The 23,324-nt window shown below is 49.8% G+C and overlaps 1 protein-coding gene across 1 annotated transcript in view; it reads left to right on the forward strand.

Annotated features, from left to right (window-relative positions):
* LTBP2 (latent transforming growth factor beta binding protein 2) overlaps positions 1-23,324 on the forward strand; it is a 100,163-nt gene that overhangs the window by 38,736 nt on the left and 38,103 nt on the right. Inside the window, exons 4-8 of the mRNA XM_055304567.1 lie at positions 9,538-9,728; positions 11,849-12,019; positions 12,548-12,754; positions 13,405-13,682; positions 14,729-14,831. Of these exons, the coding sequence (XP_055160542.1) occupies positions 9,538-9,728; positions 11,849-12,019; positions 12,548-12,754; positions 13,405-13,682; positions 14,729-14,831 (950 nt within the window). The remainder of the gene's footprint in view (positions 1-9,537; positions 9,729-11,848; positions 12,020-12,547; positions 12,755-13,404; positions 13,683-14,728; positions 14,832-23,324) is intronic.

Here is a 23,324-nt window from a genome sequence, read left to right on the forward strand (position 1 = left end):
GAGAACCCACCAACCTAGCACATCTGGTACCCAGACGCTGGAGAGTGACAGCTACTAAGTCTTAGCCAAGCCAGGTCTCACCTGCTCAGCCCCTGAGCTGTGCATCACCTAGATCAGTGGGCTGCTGGCTCCTATGCCACAGCCACAGTGTCCCCTCCTCCTTAACCACCCTGGCCTGGTGCCCCCTTGCCTTTAGCTGAGGCAGGGCAGGTTTGTGGCAGGGCCTCGAGCAGGATGTCTGGTGACACTACGTTGGGTCCCTGGGTTTGGCGCAAGGGTTGGCTGACCCTGGCCTGGGTGTGAGGTCTGCCTGGTTTGAGGAGAGAAGGAGCAGAGAGACCTCTGTGAGGGCTTCCCTAGGTTTGCCAGCACTCAGATCCTCAAGGGAGACTGAGCCACCTGGAAGGGGCTAGTGCCTGGTCACCTGCAATTAGCCAGGCCTGTAGTCACAGGAAGCCAGAAGAGGAGAAGGCATTCTGGGAATGCCCTCCTGTCTATAAGTGCTCTCTCTCCGTGTTCCCCTCCTGTCTGGCTGTTTCCTCTCTGACACCTTCACAGCCTCTTCCTCTGCCCTCAGGAATTGGTCATCCCCAGGCCCCCCATTCCCCTTGTTTATTCTCTCTTTACTCCTATATTTTTCAATGTGTTTAGGTGTCAGGGTGCCTGGAAGTCATAAGGAATGCCATTGATGTAATTAATTCACTGATTAGAGCTGAGAACAGTTTTATTAGCAGAAACTATGATGAGGGATCCCTGGGTGGCGCAGTGGTTTGGCGCCTGCCTTTGGCCCAGGGCGCGATCCTGGAGACCCAGGATCGAATCCCACGTCGGGCTCCCGGTGCATGGAGCCTGCTTCTCCCTCTGCCTGTGTCTCTGCCTCTCTCTCTCTCTCTCTCTCTCTCTCTGTGACTATCATAAATAAATAAATAAATGTTTAAAAATAAAAAAAATAAAAAAAATAAAATTGAGCATCTACTAAATTTTAAAAAAAAAAAAAGAAACTATGATGATTGTCTGTGTGTTCAAAATAAAAACCCAGCTATAGGCACACAGACATATCCATGAAAAGAACGTGCTCTCGGGTGGAGTGTGATGGGCCCCTGCCACATTTTCCCTTCCTATTCATTTACTGCTTGTTCATTTGTTTTATCGTGTGTGAGCAGACAGGTGGTAGCAGGTGCCAAAGGTCGGAGACGAATTTATGGGAATGAAACTTAGAACTGAGACTAGTCTGTCCATTAACACATTTCCCCTCCTGAAATTGGGAAGTGTTAGCCCAATTTCAGGCTAAGGCCTGAAGTTAACGCCTCAGCCCAGCAGGGAACTCTGAAGCGTGGTTTGTTATGCATGCTCTCCCAGAGGGATAGCATCCCTCCCCCTTAACTCCATAACCACCACCTACCTCTGCCCTTTACAACGCTCTGGGCTGTGCCCTGTCGCTCTCCTGAGTGCTGCATCTTGGAAAGTGCTGCATCTCCCATGTGGAGGCACCGTCTTGAGGCACGCAACACTCATCGTGTCCAAACTCATCGTGTCAAAACTGAGCCATTTCTTGGATCTCCCAGTTGAGATGTTGGTTCCTGGAACTCTCTCCACTCATTGGTCTAAGCCATGACTGGGAATTCTCTATGACTTAGATATCCCTTGAATCCAGACTTTCTTCTTGGTCCTATCCTTGGTCACCACTAGCCTAGACCACAGCCAAAGCCTTCTCTCTGGCCTCCAGTCCTCTTCTCTCTGGTCCATCTGCACTTGGATCATCTTTCACCAGAGTAATAATCATTTGAAGAATCCTATCTCATCATGTTCTGGACCTCATTGAAGACCATGAACATCTCAAGGCTAATATGTGGCTCCCCTATGGCCCCACACCTTTGCTGGGGTGCTTCTGGGACCTTTGCTCAGACTCCACTGGAGCAGAGAGAGTCAGAGGGTCTTTGCCATCCTTGGACCTCAGTGTCTGGCAAGTGGTAGGCATTCAGTAAGTGCTTCTTGAATGAGTGAAAGAAGGGCTTCTCCAGGGACTCTTCCTCACCCATTCAGTATGGCCCAGACACCTCTCTTTTATTTCACTCTGTCCATCATATGGACTAGAACCTATTCTTCTTCAATTCCCCCCAAATCTCAGTGTCCTCATCTTTAAAATGGTGATACAGCAATAACAAATGTTGGGGTAGCGCAAGGATAAACACCTGGTTTGGTAACCTGGTTTCTGCCCTCAGGAGTTCTGTAACCTTCAGGAAGGGATAGAAACTTGCAACTCTGTTTTCTTGACTATAAAATGGGCAAAAATGAGTAACTCTTTAGAGTTAGAGACCTACATGAGATAGATGTGTACAATGTGCATTCCTGGCATCGAGCCTGGCGCAGAACAAGCACTCATTAAATTGTGTCATGAGTTTATTCCCCACCCACCCCCTTCCCACTCCCTCCCACCCCACGTACATAGGTAACCACTGTTATTCATTTCCAAGGTAGCCTTCCAAGGTTGCTTTATAAAGATGCAAATAAATGCAACACATATGCCTGTTTTCTCTATTTTTACACAAAAGTTTACATACCCTATGCCAGGAGTCAGCAAACTTTTCCATAAAAGGCCAGATAGTAAATATTTTAGGCTTTATACAGCATATGGTTCCTGCAACTGCTCAGCTCTGCCATTGTAAAACAAAAGCAGCTACAGACAATGAGTTTGGCTGTGTCCCAACTCAAGTTTATTTATGGAAACCTTAACTTGAATTTCATATCACTTTCTGATGTCCTGAAATATATTCCTCTTTTGACCCTTTTCAACTGTTTAAATATATTTTTAAAAACCATTGTTTGTTCACTGTCCATATAAAGACAGTCAGTGAGCCAGATTTGCGCTATCTTTTCACTTTTCAGTATGTCTTGGAGACCTTTCCCTATAGATGTAGAGGAGCCGCGTCTTTCTGTTTCAGTGGCATATGACTCCATCCTGTGGATATATCCTAGTTTGTTTAACCAGTCTCCTACGAAGGACACTTAAGTTGTTTCTATTCTTTGCAAAACATTCTGTTATTACAGAATAGTGCAACTATGAATAATCTTGTTCATCTATCATTTTGGACATTAACAAGTGTCTGTAGTCATATTCCCCTCGAGGTGGAGCTGGGACATGGATTCTGATGTGTGTGATTTATTGGGGCATTGCCAAGGGAGGGAGGGAAGCAGAATGCGAAGGTGGAAAAAGCCTAGCAAGGACTGGTCCCAGGGAAATCAAGCCAAGGCATGGTGGAGGGTGGACCTTGCAGAGTTTTCCCACCTTGAAGCAAGAGGCAGGGCTTTTGAACTTCCTGTTTAGGCAGTCATTGGTGGTGGGTGGGGCTTGTCAGGTGGTTACCATCCGCCTAGAGCAAGACTCAGAAGAAACCAGTGGAAGGTGCACCAGCTGCTGCAAAGGGGACCTGGGCAAGGTGGCAGCAGTGCCTACATGGCAGGTTTATCTGCGGAATCATCTTGGAGGTGGAACTGCAGGAGCAAAGCATAGATGCACTGCAGTGTGGATAGACCCTCTTCATCGGGTCTATATCAATTTACATTCCTAGCAGCAACATTTGAGAGTGCCTGTTTCAGGACAATCTCACCAAATTAGTCTATTATTAAATGTTTGAATTTTTGCTAATCTAATGGGTTAAAAAGTGCTATCTCAGAGTAGTTTTAATTTGCACATCTCTTAGAATGAGCATATCTTCAGGGTGCCTGTGTGGCTCAGTCAGTTAAGTGTCCAACTCTTGGTTTTCGGCTCAAGTCATGATCTCAGGGTCATGAGATTGAGCCCTGTTTCAGGCTCTGAGCTCAGCAGGGAGTCTAGTTGAGATTCTTTCCCCACTCCCTCCCCCTCTACTCCTCCTTCCACTTACACTTGCACACACACACTCTCTCTCTCATAAATAAATAAATAAATAAATAAATAAATAAATAAATAAAATCTATTTTAAAAAAAGAATGAACATATTTTCATGTGTTTAGGAAACAGTTGTATTTTTTTTCCCATGAACTGTTCATACTTTTGCTGATTTTTCTTTTTAGGGCTACTGGTCAATCTTTTCCATTTCTAGGAGCTCTTTCTATATTGTGGAGATTGGTCCTTTGCTTATGATAGGAGTGGCACATATTTTTCTGTTTGTCATTTGTCTTCTTACTTTGTTTAAGGGTTTTGGCCAAGCAGATGTTGTGATCATAGGGCTGTTTGGACAAGTAAGTCATACACTAGTTAAGTTTTAGATGATGCCTGCTACCTGGTAGGCACTGAACGGGTGTTATTTCCTCGTTGCCCCCTCCTCTCTGTTCTATGCTTTATCCAACTGCACTTGTTATTCTCCCTGCAATAATGGTTCATGCTCCCCTCCTCCACGCATTGCCTAATGTTATTTTTCTTATCTGGAATGTCTTCCTCTTCATTTTGGACTGTGAAAATCCTATCCCTCTCTTACGCCCCAGCTCAAATGCCGTGGTCTTTCTTACATCTGAATTCCTGTGCCTCTGCTACCCATCACAGTCTGCCTTAGATCCAAGTTATTGGCACACATTTACCAGACTATTCCTGAACCTCAGTTTCCTTATCTATAAAATGGAGCTGCTAAAGAAAATAGAGATTTCTTTTTATTACAAAATGATATGTTTACTGTAAAAAAAAAATTTTACTGAAAAAATTCCAAAAATGTAGAAACAGAGGCAGCCCACGGTTTACAGATCCTTCCAGATCTTTCCTATGCCTATATAAATATCTATAGGGGGAGACAGCAGTTTTTCTTAAGACACAAACCTGGAAGTATACTATCTATATTATTCTGCAACTTCTTTGTATCATTCCATAAAATAATGTGGCTAAGATGATGCATTTAGAGCCTCTGGCTCAGTGCTCAATAGATGGTAGCTCTAATTACTCTATGCACCTTGCAGTGATGTTTTTAAACTTTCTTTCAGCAGCAAAAGCCTTTTCAAACAAAATAGTATTTGGAAGCCCAATTTATAAAGTAGATAGAATGGAGCCTCCAGGCTAGGATGCATTTAGATGAGGTAGAGGGCATGGAGCCCCTCACCAACTTGTCTCCCCAATTGTTTTTGAAAACCTCAGTGTTAATATCTTTTCAGGATGGAAGAATGAACTGAATTGAACTGAGCAGCATCATTGTGGGTATGCGCCATCTGGGCGGTTTTCACTTGGGCCAGCCAGCAGGGACAGGAAGTGGGTTCTTCCAAATTGGTCAAAAGAGCCCAAAAGTCCTCAGACTAGAGCAGACCTTGGTGGATCATGTAGCTCATTGGCTTCCTCTTGGCTTGGTGCTAGCCTGCCATGAAGTTTTCATTGGTCCATGAAGAAATGAAGAAAATAAAGCCAATATGGTGAGGTTTCCATGAAGTTAAGCTTATTCACATGTTTCTTTTTGGCATTGCAATGTCTTTTCTTTCATGGAATTATGGTGGTAATAATTGGTAGGGGTGTGTGTGTGTGTGTGTGTGTGTGTGTGTGAATTTCTTACTTACCTAAACAAAAAACTGGCAACTTTATGTTGTTCCCCTACATTTGATTCAAAATTTCACTGATCCACGAGGTCCTACAGCCTAGAGACAGCTGTTCTTGTCCATGTGGCCACTTTGCCAGGACTTCCCTGGAAGAATCCCAGAGAGATAGCAAATTCTATTCTTGTGTCAGCAAAGCTCAAGAACTGCTATCCTTTGATGACATTGAAGGAGCTCTTCCAAGGCTGAGTCGAAGGAATCTTTCCTGGGGTGGAGGCAGGGGCTGTGGTCCAAGAAAGTCACCTGATTCCCAGTGAAGCTCTTGCAAGCCTCTGTTGCCTCTGCCCTTGTCCTTAAGGGGGCACTGCTTCGTTAGAACACTCTGACAGAGCATGAGAGACTCCTAACTGGGAACCTGAACAAGGGGTGGTGGAAAGGGAGGTGGGCTTGGGGCGGAGGGGGGTGGCGGAGGTGATGGGCACTGAGGGGGGCACTTGACGGGATGAGCACTGGGTGTTATGCTATGTTTGGCAAATCGAACTCCAATAAAAAAATATACAAAAGAAAAAAGAAAGAAAAGAAATATCCACAATATAGCCTTGAACTTGAAGAGAAGAAGAAGAAGAAGAGAAGAGAAGAGAAGAAGAAGAAGAAGAAGAAGAAGAAGAAGAAGAAGAAGACCACCACCACCACTCTGGGCCCAACATGGTGCCACACCCTTCTCAATGTCCCATGACCTGAGACAAGAATGGGGCATGCAACTGGGCTTTTGCTAAAGGCTTGTGAATCACTTAAGAGAAGCTAGTGCAAAGCCAGATGACTGGGCTTACAGACGCTGCAGCTCACAATCTGCACCTCGTCCCACCTGCCTACCACCTTCTATGTGCTGATGGCACAGGCAACCTGCTGGAGACCACCAGGGGCCCCACAGCGCTCCTCACATTGTGGGCCTCCCTGTCCACCTCTAAGGACCAAGCTGGGGCTTCTGAAGGGAGATGGCGGTTTCCTTATAGCAGTAATTTTGGTGGAAGAGTAGAACCTATCAAAGAACTGGGGGCTTCCTCCTTTACACTGCTGTGAGTCTATCAGGCAAGTCAGACTTTTGATTTCTGTCATTTAATCCCAAAGCCCCATCCCAGCAGTAGATGATAGTGGGTTGAGTTCAGGAGGCCCCAGGTGTTAAAAATGCGTGGACATCGGATTGAATACATAGTCTTTCACATGGAGGGATGCTTGACAGTATAACATAGCATTTTGGGGAGTCTTTCATTCCCCTTGGATAAAGAAGAATTTTCTGTGGCATGCCTGAGTTGTATCTAGCACTTCTTTTGCTGTCATTCATGTGATTTTAAAATTCTGGCATAATTTTCAACTTAGGACCATTTACTTATATTTGCAGAGAAATTACATGACCTCATTGTTTCTCTTAGTCTTCACTCTGGCCCCGTGATATGGTGTCACTATTCCCGCTTTACTAATGAGGAACCCAAGGCTCGGAGGAGCTCTGTAACTTGCTCAGGCCATTCTGCTAGAAGAGTAAGAAATGACGTTTGAAAAAAAAAAAAAAAAGAAATGACATTTGCTTCTCCTAATCCTGTTCTCTCCCCTCAGTATAGCTCAGTCCTACTTACAACTAGGGAATGCGGGAGTTTCTTTGTTGGTGGTCGTTTTTGTCTTCTCTGCAACACTAACTACTGGCCTTGGGATTTGAACTCAGGAATCTTGCAGCCACTAGCATTGAGTTCCATTAGAGAAACAAGTGACAGGAATGATAGCAACAACAAAAAACTACCAAGAAAGAACTCTTTGAGTTTCCTTCTTGACCAGATTGGGGAACTCTTCGTTGGTCAAGTTCAAAAACGTGCAGAACAAGGCAGAGCATGAGCTACTTCCTTCATCTTTGTGGTTTGACACTAAGCTGAGCCGTGGGACCAACATGGTGCCATCAGGCAACTCCCACCAATCCACCAGCTCACTTTCTCTCTCTCTTTCTCTCTCTTGGGCACACTCTGGGAAGCTCTTGAAAGGATTGTGTTTTCTGCTGCAGGTGGTTGTGCCGATCTTCTCCTGGGAATGAGGAGCAGGTGCCTGAGCTCCTGAGCTCCTGAGCTCCTGATTCTGGCCCATTACAGCTCCTAGAACTTCCCGAATGGCTAATAGAACCACTCTCCCACTCTAGACCCCAAACTTGGGAAATAGGGTGAGGCATGGTGGGGGCCTGTCAGGTTAAGGATTTGCTGCCGGTGGCCCTGGAAGGAGGAGCAGCATTAAACGCTATAGGAGCCAAGCTCTGAGCAAGGGGGCCTGGGGGAGGGCTAAACATTGCCTTGGAAGTACTGGGATCCCAGCCTCTGACATCTCTCCTGATTTGGCTCCTGCCATGAAAGGGTAAGAGGAAGCCTGCTTCTTGGTCAAGGCACCCGGGGTCAACAGAACTGGAGTAGACACAGAAGGAGAGGGTCCCACACCTTATCCCACTTGGGCAAGGAATCCAGTGGAGAGGTGAGGGTTGGGATCTACTGGGGGAAGGAGCGTCCTCCAGGCCTGAGCAGATGCTCCCGGGCTGAGCTGGTCTGTTGGATGGCCCAGGAGTCAGGATGCTCTGGGTTGGAATCCCTGGGCCCTGATTTATTAGTAGTCTAACCTCAGACCAGGAATTGCACCCTCAGCTTCAGTGTCCACAGTGTGCTCACACTTGCCACAGTTCAGATACTATCATATACTGTGGTTCGTGTACACAGTGAAGCGACATGATATTTATGGGGGAGGCCGCCTTGTAGAATGTCCTAATAATAAACACATGAATTACACGTTCAAATTTGTGAGGCAGCTTAATAGTTAAGATCTCAAAGGACATAAGCAGAAAGTTTCCAACTCAAAAACAATAAAGGAGGGGGATAAAAAGCAACAGTGAAGTACCATTTTATATTTGTTCAATTAGGAAAGTAGAAAAAATTAATTACACATTAGGATGTTGAGGTTGTGGTCTGAGTGGTACATTTATATATTTTGATACTTTCAAAAGGCAATGCACCTTTTGAAACCATAAACATTTGTAACCTTTTTTAAATACTCTTCAATATGGTCCCTCTAGTCCATAGAATTAATCCTAAACAAATAATCCTTTTTAAATGTCTATTGTAAGTATTTTTCAAACATACAGAAAATAGAATAGTATAATGAATCCCCTTTACTAAAGGAGTATTTTAACAGAAGTTAAACAAGTATGTCCACAGTGATAAATTAAAAACCATCTATGCAACAGGAAAATGTCTGAATAAATTGTGATTTGTCTTCAGATGGACTATCGTGTAGTAATTGAGATGATAAATATGAAAACTGAAATTGTATAAAGTATGATCTAATGTTTAGTGAAAAATTCAAATTTAAGTTGTGCCTACAGGTAATGACAATAGGGTAAGAACATTTATTTGAGCAAAGGTATTTGCTGCGTGGGGGTAGGGGGATGATGAAGTAGGTTTTTATTCTCCTTGAATATTGTTATATATTTTTACAATGAAAAGAAATGAGAGACATAGTCTAGTCTCCACCCCCAAATCAATCAATGAATAAGCATTTGTTAGGCATCTACTCCACAGGTAATTTGTGTTAAGAGTTGAATTAAGAAGTGGCAGGGGATAGATTTGGGGGCAGGACTTGATTTGGGGGCAGAAGTTGGTCCCTAAGAGTCTCAAAGACTCTCAGAATATCAGAGCTATATGGGACCAGTCTAATACCTTCATTTTATAGTTGAGGGCCCTGAGGCCCAGAGAGGCTGTGATTTGCCCAGAATAACCCAGCAAAAGCCTGGTTAGTCCACATAGGGGTAGGCACTCTCACAGAGCTAACTGGCGGGCCTTACCTCAATCCCCCTATCTCAGGGCACCTCCACATCCCTGAGTCACTGCCCGTGGGTGGAGAGAAGGCAGCCAAACAAAGGACACTCTTCTAGTGCAGAAGCAGGGGGGAGGGGGTGCCCTGAGTGGGGACAGAGGGCACAGGGATGTTGCTCCTAGGTGGTAACCCCCTGTTTTATGATGATCTCCACAGGACCCTGAGTGGGCTCAGCCAGACCCAGCCCTCCCAGCAGCACATGGGGCTGTCCCGGACCGTCCGGCTTTACCCAACCACCACAGCCAATGGTCAGCTCACCTCCAATGCCCTGCCCGCAGGGCCAGGCCTTGAGCGGAGAGATGGCGCCCAGCAGGCAGCGTATCTGGACCACCCGTCACCCCCCTGGGGTAAGGATGCCCTGTCTCAGGGTCCTAGGAGAGCAGGGCATCTAAATCTCTGACCTTCTCATCCTCACCTTTGCTTCCCCTCCACTATCACCAATGAGCTGAGGTTCAGCTGTCCCTCAACCTCTCAGCCAATCAACCAACAGTTGCCAAGGGCTTGCTTTGTGCCAGGCTCCAAGGGTCCCAAACCAGCTGATCGGGGACTTTGCCCTGTCACATATCCTGCCTTTGCTTCCTTGTATCCAGCTGCGAAACTCACCTCCCTGGCCCTGGTCCTTCTACCTCTTCCTTCCTGCAAACCGCAACCTTCCTGGACCAACCTGACCAGATCCTCCCCTGGCAGCCACAGCAGGGCCTCTGCTTTCTAGAGGAGACAACTGAGCATCCCTGTGGGTTCACACCTTGGCACATTCTGGTCATTGCCCAACAGTCCTTTCCTCTGTGCCTGCTCTCTCTCTCTCTCTCTCTCTCTCTCAATCTCTTTCTCTCCCAGTATCTCTCTGTCTGTCTCTCTCTCTCATCCCTCAGAGCAGTTACTCCAAGCTGCCCCTACTTGCCCATGTCCCATCCCATGAGCACATGGATAGGCCACCTGCCACCCCTTGGAGAGCTCCTCGCCTTCCTGCTCATCTGCCCCACTGTGCTCACCACTTCCTTACCTAAACCCAAGCCTGAGCTCACTGCCTTTCCTTTTTCCCATGTTAAAAGTTAAGGTAACATTCACGTAAAATTGACCATTTTAAAGTGTACACACCAATGGTTTTTAGTGTATTCACAATTTTTTGCAACCGCCAGCACTATCTAATTCCAGAACATGGTCATTGCTCCACAAAGAAAGCCCCTGCCCATGAAGCCCCTCTCTCCCTCTCCCAGGCTCCGGGCCCCACTAGTCTACTTTGTCTCCGTAGATTTGCTTATCTTGGACATGTTGTAAACAGAACCTCCACAGAATGTGGCCTTTTGTGTCTGGTATAACTTAGTATGATGTTTTCAAGGTTTATCCCTGTCAGTACTCATTCCCTTTTACGGTTCATGACCTCCTTTCTTGCTATCTTGAAAAAGGGATATCCCCTTTCTTGATTTCTCTAGAATGCTAGACCATCCCTAGTCTTCTCCGCACTCTCTCCCTTCTCCCTCTTCAGCCTGCCCCCTCTCCAGGCCCCTTCCCATCAGCAGATCCACGTAGTGACAGTGCCCATTCTCACACACATGTTTGCACGTGCATACACCCCCACAGAGTTATTTCTTCACTCCCCTTGGGCTTCCATCTCTCTGCCCTTCACAGGACAGCTTCTTGAACACGCGGTCTACGCAGACTTTTGATACTTCCCTCCTCAAGCCCTCTCCCTCTGCCTTCCTTCCCTGGGCTCCCTCTGCTGAATGAATACCCCCCACCTTTGAATTTCCACTGCCACTACCTGTGTTACATAACCAGCTTGCGTGATCACCCTGCCCCCCCTTCCACCTGGACACTCCAGCTGGGAAGGCACCTCTTTGATCTCTTACTGAAAATTTTCAAAGGTCACCACTACCCACCAAATATAGAGCCCGCCCTTGCTCTGGCAGCCAGGACACTCTGCAACCTGACTCTAGTGATTCTCAAAGGCTCTATCTTCCTCTGCTTCTCTTAGAAAACCCCCCACTGGCAAGTCAATTCTCTGCCCATGGGTTCAAAGCCCAGCTGTGGCACTTGCTAGCTATGTGACTTGGAGCAACCTAACCTTGTCTGGGCCTCAGTTTCCTTAACTATAAAATAGAAACATCAGCTTGGTTATAGGACCATTGTCAGTATTCAGCTATTGTAACCCTCAAAAATGCCAAGGATCTAATGGTTAAGCCTAAAAGAGTACTCACTCAAGAAGATAAAAGGTTAATGTACATAAAGCATGGGCTTAGTGGTTGGCACACTGGCATTTCTCAATAAATGTTGGACTGTGAGATTCTCAAAGGTATTACCCTGCCCCCACTATGCCCCCAGTATGGGACCTTGCTTCTAGTAGGTACTTAGCAAATGCCCTTGGGATGGATTCACCCCTGACCCCAGGGGTCTTTCTAACCAGCCTCTGGAGGTCACAGCTGTGCCTCTCAGCCCTGCCCCCTGGACCCAAGCCCTCTCTCTGCAGGACTGAACCTCACTGAGAAAATCAAGAAGATCAAGATCGTCTTCACTCCCACCATCTGCAAGCAGACTTGTGCCCATGGGCACTGTTCCAACAGCTGTGAGCGCGGTGACACCACCACCTTGTATAGCCAGGGCGGTCATGGGCATGACCCCAAGTCTGGCTTCCGCATCTGTGAGTCCCTTCCCCCGACTCAGGTGGTTCCCAGGTCCTGGGGGTTGGGGGGCAGAGGGAAAGGCCTACCTTGGGCAGGAGCCCAGACCTTCTGCAGGAAGGAAGGCTCCTGCTCTCGGAATGTGGCTTCTGTGAGTGGCCCCCAGTGCCACAGAACGCTGGACCCTCACCCAGCGCAGTTACAGCCTAGCCGTGTGACTCAAGGCAAGCCCCAGAACCTGCCCGAGGGCCTGTCTCCCCCCAAGAGAAGTGAGGGCATTAGTAGTGCCACTGGCCTCCTGTCCCTCCCAGTTACTGTGGAGTCCAGGGCCCTGGCATGAAAGGGCTCTTTAGAAAGGCAAGGGCTGGCTCTCCTCCGCCCTTCCTCACTCCCAGCCTCCTGGAAAGCCCCTGCCTCTCAGGGTGTGCTGGGCTCCCCCAGCCATCCAGATTTGAGCCCCCGCTCCCCTGCTTCCCTGGCCCCACCGGCCACGTGGTGGGGGCCGCCGTGTTCTCCGACCACCGGTCACCTCGAGGCCCGTGTCCCAGATTTCTGCCAGATACCCTGCCTGAACGGAGGCCGCTGCATCGGCCGGGACGAGTGCTGGTGCCCCGCCAACTCCACCGGCAAGTTCTGCCACCTGCCCTCCCCGAAGCTGGACGCAGGGCCAGGGGAGCGGGGCTCCCGGCTTGGGGCCCTGCTGGAAGGCCCCTTGCGGCAGTCCACCTTCACACTGCCCCTCTCCAACCAGCTGGGTGAGTGTGGGGCTACGGGGTGCGCTGGGGAGCGGGCGTGGGGTGCTGGCATGGTGGTGGAGGGCACGCCGGCTGCCTCCAGTCTGCACTCCCTCCTTCTCTGCTCCCGGGGCTCAATTTAGTTCATTTCCTAAACTTCTCTTTGCCTTTCCTCTGAACTCAATTTTTTTTTTTTGCCCTTGCCCCCTACTGGGTGCTACGGATGAGACCAAACAGTATCAAGGCAGGGTCCTGCCTTCAGGGAACCCTCCGTCCTGGACAGGAGAGCAGGGCAGGGTAGGAAGGACAGTATCACCCTGGAGGGGGGGCTTCAGCTGGCCTTAAAGGGTAGATAGCCTTTGACTAAGCAGAGAGGGTGAGAGGTGGGGCCCTGCAGGGTCTGTTGGGCCGGATTTCAGGGGTTGTACAGGATCGTGGGGGCAAGAAAAACCAGGAAGGTGGTTTGGAGGTTGAGAGGTCCTTCCTCAGAAGGTGCAGAGTGAAGGAGTTTGTGCTCCATCCTGTCCTCACTGGGGAATTGTGCTGGGGTTTGAGCAGAGAGTGGAGAAATGGAAGGAAGTTTCTGGGGAGACATGCAGCCAGTGGCCTGCCCGGCCCAGGGCTGGTGCTGGGGCTCTGTGGCCCGGCTCTGACCCAGCCCCTGTGCCCAGCTTCCGTGAACCCCTCCTTGGTGAAAGTGCATATCAACCACCCGCCGGAGGCCTCTGTGCAGGTCCACCAGGTGGCACGGGTGCGGGGCGAGGCCCCGGAGGAGAACAGCGTGGAGACCAGACCCTCACCCCGGCTCCCTGCCAGCCCCCGCCACAGCCATTGGGACGGCAACAGCATCCCCGCGCGGTCTGGAGAGGCCCCTCAGCCGCCACCCCCTGCAGCACCCAGGCCCCCTGGACGGCTGGGCCGGTGTTATCTGAGCTCCGTGAATGGACAGGTGAGAGCGCATACCCTGCTGTGGCCCTATGGACTTCCAGAATAGTGCCTGCCCCTCACTCTGCCCCTTCTCCTTCTCTCTCTGCTCCTCATCCTTACGGAATAAATGTCTGCAGCATCTTCCATTGCCCATATGGGAAAACTCAGGATATAACATTGCCTGAGCAAGGAGAGGGCTCCTCCCTACCTTGGCTCTGCTGGGTACTTGTCATTGCCAGGCATTCCAAAGAGAACCCAAAAGAGCCCGCCTCTGTAAGGGCACCAGCATCCTCTGGTCCCAGTAAACCCTGGCCCATCCTGGAGCTGAGCCTGGGACTCCCTGTGCATGGACAGTAGGGCTGTTAGAAAGAGTATGGTATTGAGTTGAGATTGGGGTCACAGAGATGTGGAATTGGAAAAGGCAGGTTAAACCCTAAAGCCTTAGGGCTAAAAGATGAGAGAGCCCCATCCCCCTGGAGGCATCCATAGTCAGTGATGGGAAATCAAGAGAGTTTTTCTGAGTCTAGGCACCTAAAAATATGGGCTAAGCCAGACCCAGGATGGTTTCTGCTGGGGTTGCATTTTGTTGTTTCCAGAAACCCCTCCTGACTTTAGGGAACTGGAGGATGTAGGGAGTAGCCAAGGGATAGAGACTCTGAGTCTCCAGATCCTCCTTGGCCTTTCAGCTTGTAGTATCCCTGAGCCTAGGCCCTGTTCATGGGGAAGGCTTGAATCATGGGTGAGTTCCTTGGACTCTGATGGAGGAAAGCCCATCCTTTGGGACCCTCTGTGGGCTGGGGACATGGAAGGGGACATTTTGCAGACCTGCACAGAACAGATCTTATCTGGACGTCCCCAGGCCCCAAATATAGGTTTTGGTGGAATGGAGTGTAAGTTTCTCTGCTTCCTTCCAGGACATCACCTGACTCTCTTCTCTCCTCCCTTGGGTGAGGCATCGCTGTAGCAGGACATTGGGGTTGAGCTCTTGCCTCAGGCTTTCCTGAGACATCTCTGTGCATGGCAGGGAAGGGAAGAGGGTATGATTGGTGTCCATGGCCTCTTTTCCAGTGTGCCAACCCCTTGCTGGAGCTGACTGCCCAAGAGGATTGCTGTGGCAGTGTGGGAGCCTTCTGGGGAGTGACCTCATGTGCCCCATGCCCACCCAGACCAGGTGAGTGCTAGGTTCCAGGGTGTAGGGTTATGGATGAAGCTTTCCCAAGGCTTGGCCTCCACTTCATCTCCCACCAGGGTCTCAGATGCCAGGCAGGTAGAATGGGCTGATAAACTGGGCAGGCTTTCCAGATCTGCTTTTGAGGGTGCTTCTGGCTGGTGGCTAAGGCTCTGGAAAGCTCATAAGGCTCGAGCCCAGAGGCAGCCTGGACTCTCTGCTCTATCTGATTGCATGGGAGGGGCTCCTTCTTCTTGCCAGTTGTTCTTGCCCAGATTGTAGGAATCCCATCTCATGCAGGGCCCTCTTCTGCCCCTCAGCCCCCTGCCCAGGCATCAGAGGCTCAATGATCTTGATTCAGAGACTGAGCATTTCCCTCATTGTCTCTCTGGAGGGGCCTCCATGCCTCTTCTTCACCTCCTCACCTCCTGTTTCCTAACCCAATTGGGTGTCTGTCCCAGAATGTCCTTGATCTTGGGATATGGGAAACCCTCTTTTGGATGGTAGGAAAAACCTAATATGTATTCATTCATTTGTTCACTCATTCCTTCATTTGTTCAACAAAAACTTACCAGGTGCCTTGTGTGTGCCAAGCACTGAGGATTTGGGAGTCAGCAAAATGCCCATTCATGCTGCTCTCCTAGGGTATCGATCTTACAGTTGGGAGGTGGGTGATGAGATGCCTGTGCCTGATATTGCTTCTGCCCACCCCGCCTGTCTTTTCCCTCTGGGATCTACTCCTAGGGCTGGGCCCAGGCCTGGCATGTATTTCTTTTGCCTGTTAACAGTCAACTTGGTGAGTTGGCTTTGTAGGGGTCTGGCCTGGAGCCCAAAGGTGGGAGGGACAGGGCTGCTCCTAGCTTCAGACTTGGTTGTGGAGCAGTGACCATATTTTCCAAATTAAAAATAAGTTTGGACGATTTTACAGTATGATGGAGCTTTTGGTGAAGTAGCAGAGGGTAGCATTAAGCTTCCGGGCTTGAGCATCCAACACATAGCAGGTACCAACCCAAGCTCTGCTGGCTCACCTCCTTCTCTGCGCCATCTCCAATCTGCAGGATGGAGACGGTAATGGTGCCAGCAGGGCTGCTGTGGAAAGTAGATGAGGCATGTGCTTAGCATTAGGTCAGCAAACAGTAACTGCTATTATTATTGCTACAAAATATCCCTCCACAAAGGGAAAAGGGAATGGACCCACTGCCCCACGAAGAAGAGGGTCTTGAGCTGCTCAGTGTCTCCCCCTGCAGGCCAGAGATGGTCTCACCACTTTTCTTCTTCCCCTGTATCCCCTCCTCCTTCCTGGTTAGGCTCACCCTGGAGACTTCCACTTCCCACATTCCATTCAGTCAGTGGATTTTACATTAATGGGACTTTACATTAATTAATTACATTTGGAGCTCCTAGTGTGCAGGCCCTGGCAAGACAGTGGAGACTGAGGTAGAAGCAGTGCCTCCTTTCTCCAAGCTTATGGTCTGGAGTATGAGGGGAGGGGCATATACAAATAGCACTAACTAGACAAATGCCAAATGCTGTGGGAACACGGCAGAACCGGGACCACAGATAGGTCCTATAGCACCTTTGTACAAATTAGAGAAAGGTGCCACTTCCATTTGTTCAAAATAGCCTTTATAAATATAAATGCCAGCGATTCTCTTAGGTGTGGTGCTTTTGTGCAGTGGACAACCTGCACATCTGTTCACTGTGGGGTAGGGAATCCCAGCTCAAATTTGCATATCAGAGAAAGTTTCATACAGGAGGTGACATCCAGGATGAGGTCTGAAGAATTATTAGAGTCAGCGAAAGAGAGGGGGAAGAGTTTAACAACCCAAGGAAATTGCATATACAGGTGAGACCAAGAGAATGAGAAACTTTTCCTGGAGCACAGCACACCCAAGGCTGTGCCCTCACCTCCTCCCTGTCCCAGTTAGCGCCTCCTCCCCTCCCCCCACCCCCCACTGTGTTGAACACATCTCAGCAAGCTGGGCACCAGGGTACAAACCCTGGAATGTCAAGCATTCCAGCACACTGAGCAAGAAATAACAAAGACCAGGGAACGTAAACACTTAAAATACATTAAAGTGCAGCTAGGCATTGTATAGAGAAGGGGCAAGACGCTGAGGAACCTTGTTTGTGTTGACAAGGTGCCAGACACCTAGCTCCACACCTGAGCCTGGGGCTGGGGGTGGGGGATGTTTCTCTAAGTAGACACGACAAGCAAGCTACCATGCAAGAGTCCAGGGAAGAAAAGTTGAGCTGCTGGGGTGGGTTTGGGAATAGTTGGCAAGACAGACAGGACTTCTGGTTCTAGAACATTCCCAGGCCTGGTGGCCTTGCCCCTCTGAGCCTCTCTGTCTCCTTTGATGAAATAAAGCTGTATCCTTCAGGGAAGGGCTTTGTCATCCCCAGTGACTTCATCTAGCAGAATCAGGGGGTGACAGGAGTGAGAAAGCTAGCAGCTATGTGACCTCGTGGCTTCCCCCAAATCACCTTTTGGCTTCTGAGGCTCCATGCTGGACTGTCAAAGAAGGCCCCTGCAGAATGATGCTATTTCTGATGAGGAAAGGGACTGTGTTGAAGTCTCATTTACACGGCACAGATAAATCCCTTTTCTTCTGGAAAAATTCTCCAGGGCTCTCTTTCTCAGAGAGATGGCTCAGGGAGTCAGTTTAGGTCAGCCCATGGTCTCCACCCTTCTCCCTTCTGTCTGAGTGACAGATGCAGCTGACCTTCCAGGACTCAAGCCTGAGCCACATCTTCCTGAGCCTGGGGAGTTTTCAGAGCTTCTGCAGATCCCCCTGCCAGGGTCCAAAGAGCACACAGCTCTCAAAAGCCACTCTGATTGAGGCCACATTTTTGAGTTTTTGTCTGAGAGAGACAGACATCTGTGTTGACTGGAAAGTTGGCCGCTGCCCCATCTGGCTTGGCACTGGCTGTGTCAACCCCCAGGCCCCTTTGCTGGGGCAGGCAGTGCTGGCATCCTGCTCACAGCCCACACTGGTGGGCTCCAGCTGTTTGCCACGAGATCGGCTATCCGTCTGCCTGGCATGCGCTGAGTTCACCTCAAAACGCAGGCCCCTCCCCATATCTCCAGGGACTGCTGATTCCCTTGCTCTGCCCCTTCAAGGAGTTCTGCATCTTTCCCTCTTAAAAACAATAATAGCCACCAGTTGCTGAACATTTACACCATGCTGGGCTCTTCGCCTGCCTGATCCCTTTAAATTGATGCAACCACGTGCAAGCTAAGGATCTTTATCCCCACTTGACAAATGTGGACAATGAAGCTCAGAGAAGGCTGAGCAACTTGACCAAGGTCACACAGCTGGACAGGAGAGCAAGGCTTCAAGCCACAGTATATCTGATTCTCAGCTGATCAAGATCTCCCTAAATCATTCTGGGGAGATGCGCCCGCGTGAAGACAACAAAAACCAGGACACAGACTCAGAGTGCACAGCCAGGAGGGGGCCGCCCAGGGTCCGTGTTTCATGAGTTATGTGCACACGAAGGGCAACATCCCTCGAGAAGATTGGGACTGGCCAGACAGGCAAGGCAGCAGCCTGCAGCTCAGGCCTGTGAGTCCATGGAGATGTGCCAGTAGAATTGTCCCAGAGAGAAGCCGGTAGGCTTGTCCTATGTGGTTCTGGAGAGCTAAAGCCGATGCGTGGATGCTTCTGGTGAGCAGAGCTCAATCTGCAACTGAGCACAAGCTTTAACAGCTTATTAAAAACTGCAGCCTATCAAAACCCAGTGATATAACAGGGTCCTAGAAGTACTTCGCTCCCCACCACCGAGAGGATGCTTACTAAGAACAGGTTTGTAGGAGCTGGGAAAGGAAATTGATTTTTGAGGAAATGGAGGCTCATATGTATGTGTCTGAAAATGTATTTGAAACCCTGCATAGAAAGAACGCTTTGGTTTGCCTTGGTTTGGTCAGGGCCCTTGCCACGGGACCATTTCAGGTGAGACCAGCCCCCCTGGAGAGGGTGGGGTAGGTGAGGGGATGCAGGCAGTTGGCAGGATTTGGAGCAGGGAGCACCAGGGCAAGTCACAGCAGCAGCGCTGTTATCGTCACCATCACTGTTAGCAACCGTGTCTTCAGAGAGCTCACTAAGTGCCAGGAACCATGCTAAGTGCTTCCTCATTCCACCGCATCCTGACCATGTCTCTGAGAGTTGGGTGTGACCGGCTTCATTTTACAGATGAGGAAATTGCGTCTATGTGACCAGAGACCCCTGCCTCTAACCAGCCTGTGATCTACCTCCTAGGCTGCTTCTTGTGTACTTGACTTGGGGAATTTCCTCAACCAGAGGACCCTGGCTTAGGGAACAGCTGTGTTGGGGTGGGGCTCCTGTTCTCTGGGACTCTGGGTGAGACGCCCAGTCTCCTGCCCTAAAGAAATGGGATTTTTCAGAATTCTAGTTGTTGGGCTGAAAAAAAAAAAAAAAGCAGTGTGCCTTTGGCTCAGGGATGTCCTGAGAGCTTCTTCCAAGGGACTCGAGGCCTCCTGGGAATTGTGCCTCAGCTCATGTTAGCGCCCTCCTTATCCCAGGGCGAGTGTCACCAACACGTGGCATCTCCGGCCTGGAGAGGTCGGGGAAGGTCTAGGGAGGGGTTGGGTGGAGTGGCACCTCGCTGAACCAGGGTCTGAGCCTCTCCACCTCACTGCTTCTGGTGCCCAAGATACCTACTTTGGCTTTAGTGCTGCCCAAGGAAGCAGTCAGAGCCCATCTTCTGGTGGGATTTCCACAATTCTTGGGGTAGGGGGATCCATTAGAACTTCCCCAAACCGGAATATCTGGAATAATGAACCTTATGGTAATCACCAATATGTGACAAGGATCAGGCTCAGAGTTTTGCATGCTCATTTACTCTTCACAAGAACCCCAAAGAAGGAATTGTCACCCACATTTTACTGATAAGAAAACTCAGAGGGGTTGAGTAACTTGCCCAAGTGTCTCCAGCCAGTGAGGGGCAGCAGCCAGCTTGCTATCCTTGAAACTGTGTTGCTGGAAGGAAGGAGAAAATGAGGAAGGAAAGAAGGAAGAAAAGAAGGAGGAAGGAAGGAAGGAGGCAAGGAGGAAGGGAGGGAGGGAGGGAGAGAAGGAAGGAAGAGGGAGGAGCTAAGTCTCGAGCGCATCTACAAGGACTGTGCCAGGCACGGTGCTAGCTTCAGTCTGACATTGACTGTTTCTCAGTAAAGTGGACCTTCCCAGCCCATGGAACTGAGTTTCTGTCCCCACTTCTACAGATGAAAAATTAAGACTGACAGAGGTTAAGAAATGTGCTTCGGGTCACACCGCTAGTCAGAGTAGAGCCAGGAATTCAATGTGGCTCTGGCTGCCCCAGAACCCACACTTCTTCCACTGCTCTGGGGTACTGGAAGGTTCTTTCCAGCTCTACCCACCCGAGGTTTGCACATCAAGGACTCAGCTCCAGTCGGCTCACATGCCCCGGTGAGTCGAGCCCAGCCTCATCCGGGGTGTGTGTATATGTGTCTGTCTGTCCTCTGGCAGAGCAATGTGTGGCAGGGTACCCTCCAGAACTCCCTGCTGTGGCCAGCTGTCATCACAGGCTGAGATCAGCGTGGCTTGTAAACAGCCCCATGGCCAGACATATGTTTCCACCATCTCCTCCCTGAGCTCTGTCGTAGAGTCAGGGCCAAAACTGTCTCCAGCGATTAGTCTGTCCTGGTTGAGGCCTCCTTGGGAGTCCCAGCAGCCAAGGGGGAGAGTGAGCAGGGCAGGGGCCCCTCTCCTTCCTTCCCTGGGGTGGGAGCTGGCCCAGGTACAGCAGTGAGTAGACAGGGCTAAGGTCAGGGGCCAGGAGACCCAAGGTTCTGCCCCACATGACCACGATCCATAACAGGAAAGGTCTGCCTTATGGGCTTCACGGATACTCTGTGATGCTCAGACTCCTTGGAGTAGGGTTGATCCCCGCTGACCCCTCGACAGCTGCTTGGGCTTTCTCAGGCCTAAGGGGCCCAACTGCAAGGTGACTGGCAGCTCTCCATGTGTCTTTTTGAAGCACCTACTGGAAACACCGCTTAGCCACTCTCTTTCCAGATCCACTTCTCTCTGCCTTCTGACCCTGTGTTCTCCTTGTGTTGGCTGAGGAGCCATGGGGGGTTGTGCAGGTCCTGCTGCATTGCCTTTATTCATTCTGCTTGGCACTTTGGTGGTAGACCTTCTGGAACATTTACCCAACATCTGATTAGTCCTCTGGTCATCTGTGACCATCAGTCCTCTAGTCCGTTTTCTGACCTCTTCCTGGACATCTCTGCCTTTATTTTTCCCATTTTCTCTCCTGATCCTGTGTTTAAAAAAGGGGGAGAAGAGAGGTTCCCAAGAAGGGTAATATACTTCCTAATGGGCACACGTCTCCCTGTAGCCTACAGACCTTAGGATCCCTGCCTAGACAATTCCTGAGGCTTGGCATGAGTTCATTCATTTATTTACTCAGAGGCGGTAGAGAGGAATGGTTCAGAATCTATCCTCCGGAGGCAGACTGCCTGGGTTCATAATCCCAGCTCCCTCCACCAGCTAGGAGACCATGGGCACGGTTCCCAACCTCTCTGTGACTCAGTTTGCTCCTCCATAAAATGGTGATAATATTACTAAGTTCCCTCAAGGGCTGTTATGAAGATTAAATAAGTTAATACATGTAAGCCCTTTATAATAGGGCTTAGCCCAGAGTAAGTACCATTTAGTGTTTGATCTTATTATTCATTCCATTTTGAATGAGTGCCTATAGGGGTGCCTGGGTGGCTCAGTCAGTTGAGCATCTGACTCTTGATCTCAGCTCAGGTCTTGTTCTTAGAGTCATAAGTTCAAGCTCTACGTTGAGCTCCATGTCCAGTGCGGAACCTACCAAAAAAAAAAAAAGATGATGAGACATCTGAATGGCTCAGTTGGCTAAGCGTCTGCCTTCAGCTCAGGTCATGATCCCAAGTACCAGGATCGGGCCCCACATCAGGCTCCCTGCTCATCAGGGAGTCTGCTTCTCCCTCTGCCCCTTACTCCACTCGTTCTCTCTCTTTCTCTCAAACAGATAAATAAAATCTTTTTTAAAAATTAAAAAAACAAAAAAAGATGACTGAGTGCCTGTAGTGTGCCATGTGCTGTGCTCAGCTCTAGAGATGTAGCAACAATGAAGACAAGGTCCCTGTGCTCATAGAGCTTACACTTCAGTGGGGGAGACAGACAAGCAAACAGGCAGCCATGACAGCATTTTAAGTGCCATGGCGAGGGAAGGCTTGAGTGTTGAGAGCACTTGGGAGGCAACCTAGTGTGGGTGGCAAGGGTGGTGGCGCCTGCCCTCCCCCCTCGCCGTGAATCACACAGCTCGTTGGCTGCCAGGATCACGCCTGGAGCCTCGGGTGGGTGCTGAGTTCCACCCCGAGCCAAGGTTCTCCCTTCCACATGGCTATCTAAACTTCAGCCTTCTATCCCCCGATGAGCCTGAAGCTGACTTTTCTGGATTGGGTGCTACACTTGGTCTTACAGAAGCTCATAGGTGGCCTCTGTGAGGTGCAAGGAAGGGTCTGAGGGCCCTCTTTGGGATCAGGTTGGGTTGCTGGCAAAATGGGAATTGCATCAGGGGAAGTGGCTTTGAAATTTGTTCCTCTCCAGAAAAGTCTGCCTTCACCAATGGTTGCCCATCCAACAGTGTCTCTTAAGGCCAGTGAGAGGGCAGAGTGCCGTGGGAAAGAAATCACTTTATCTGGGAAAAGTGTGTGAATTCAAATGACTGAATGAGCACAGCTCCCGTCAGTTTGCACACTCCTGGGTTCTCAGGGTGCCCTGCAGTTGCCAACAGCCGATCCACCCTTGCTCCCAGCTCTAAACCTAGCTCCCACCACTCCTCTCCTGCTCACTGAAGATGTAGGGTCCTTCTGCCTCATGTCTCCCTCCTGACATCACCATGCTGCCCTGGCCTCCTGGCCCCCTCTCCTCCCTCCTGCTTCCAGCAGAGTGGCATGCAAGGGATGCAGCCTCTGCAGCCAGAGGCTAGGATTCAACTACTCCTGGGCCCCCTCTGAGCTTCAGCTTTCCTAATCTGTACAATGGGGATAACGCTTCCTGCCTTGCAGGGTCCTTGTGTGGGAAACAGGATAATTCATACCAACGGCCTCGCAGCTCTGTCCAAATGTTCCCTTGTTCCCAAATGTTCCTCGGCCCTCTGGCATCAGCCTCGCATTATTCTTTCCCACCTTCTGCTCCTCATAATGTTTGCAGGCTGCATCGAATCAGCTAGCTTTCTGAGTTTCTCCAAACATCTTCCCCCCCTTCCTTCCTCCTCCCTGTCCTCAGCTGATACCCCCAGGCCCCATGCCAGGGGCGCTCACATTTCCCAGCCTCACTCCCATCCTTCTGTCTCAATGTCAGCATGTTCAGAATCCTCATTTATCCCCACCAGGCCAGAACCTAGTCCCCACAGTGGGACAGCAGGCAAAGCCTGAGCGAGACTGCTGTCCATAGTGGGGAAAGATATTACAAATTC

This window comes from Nyctereutes procyonoides, unplaced genomic scaffold, assembly GCF_905146905.1.
Source record: "Nyctereutes procyonoides isolate TBG_1078 unplaced genomic scaffold, NYPRO_anot_genome, whole genome shotgun sequence".
NCBI lineage: Eukaryota > Metazoa > Chordata > Mammalia > Carnivora > Canidae > Nyctereutes > Nyctereutes procyonoides.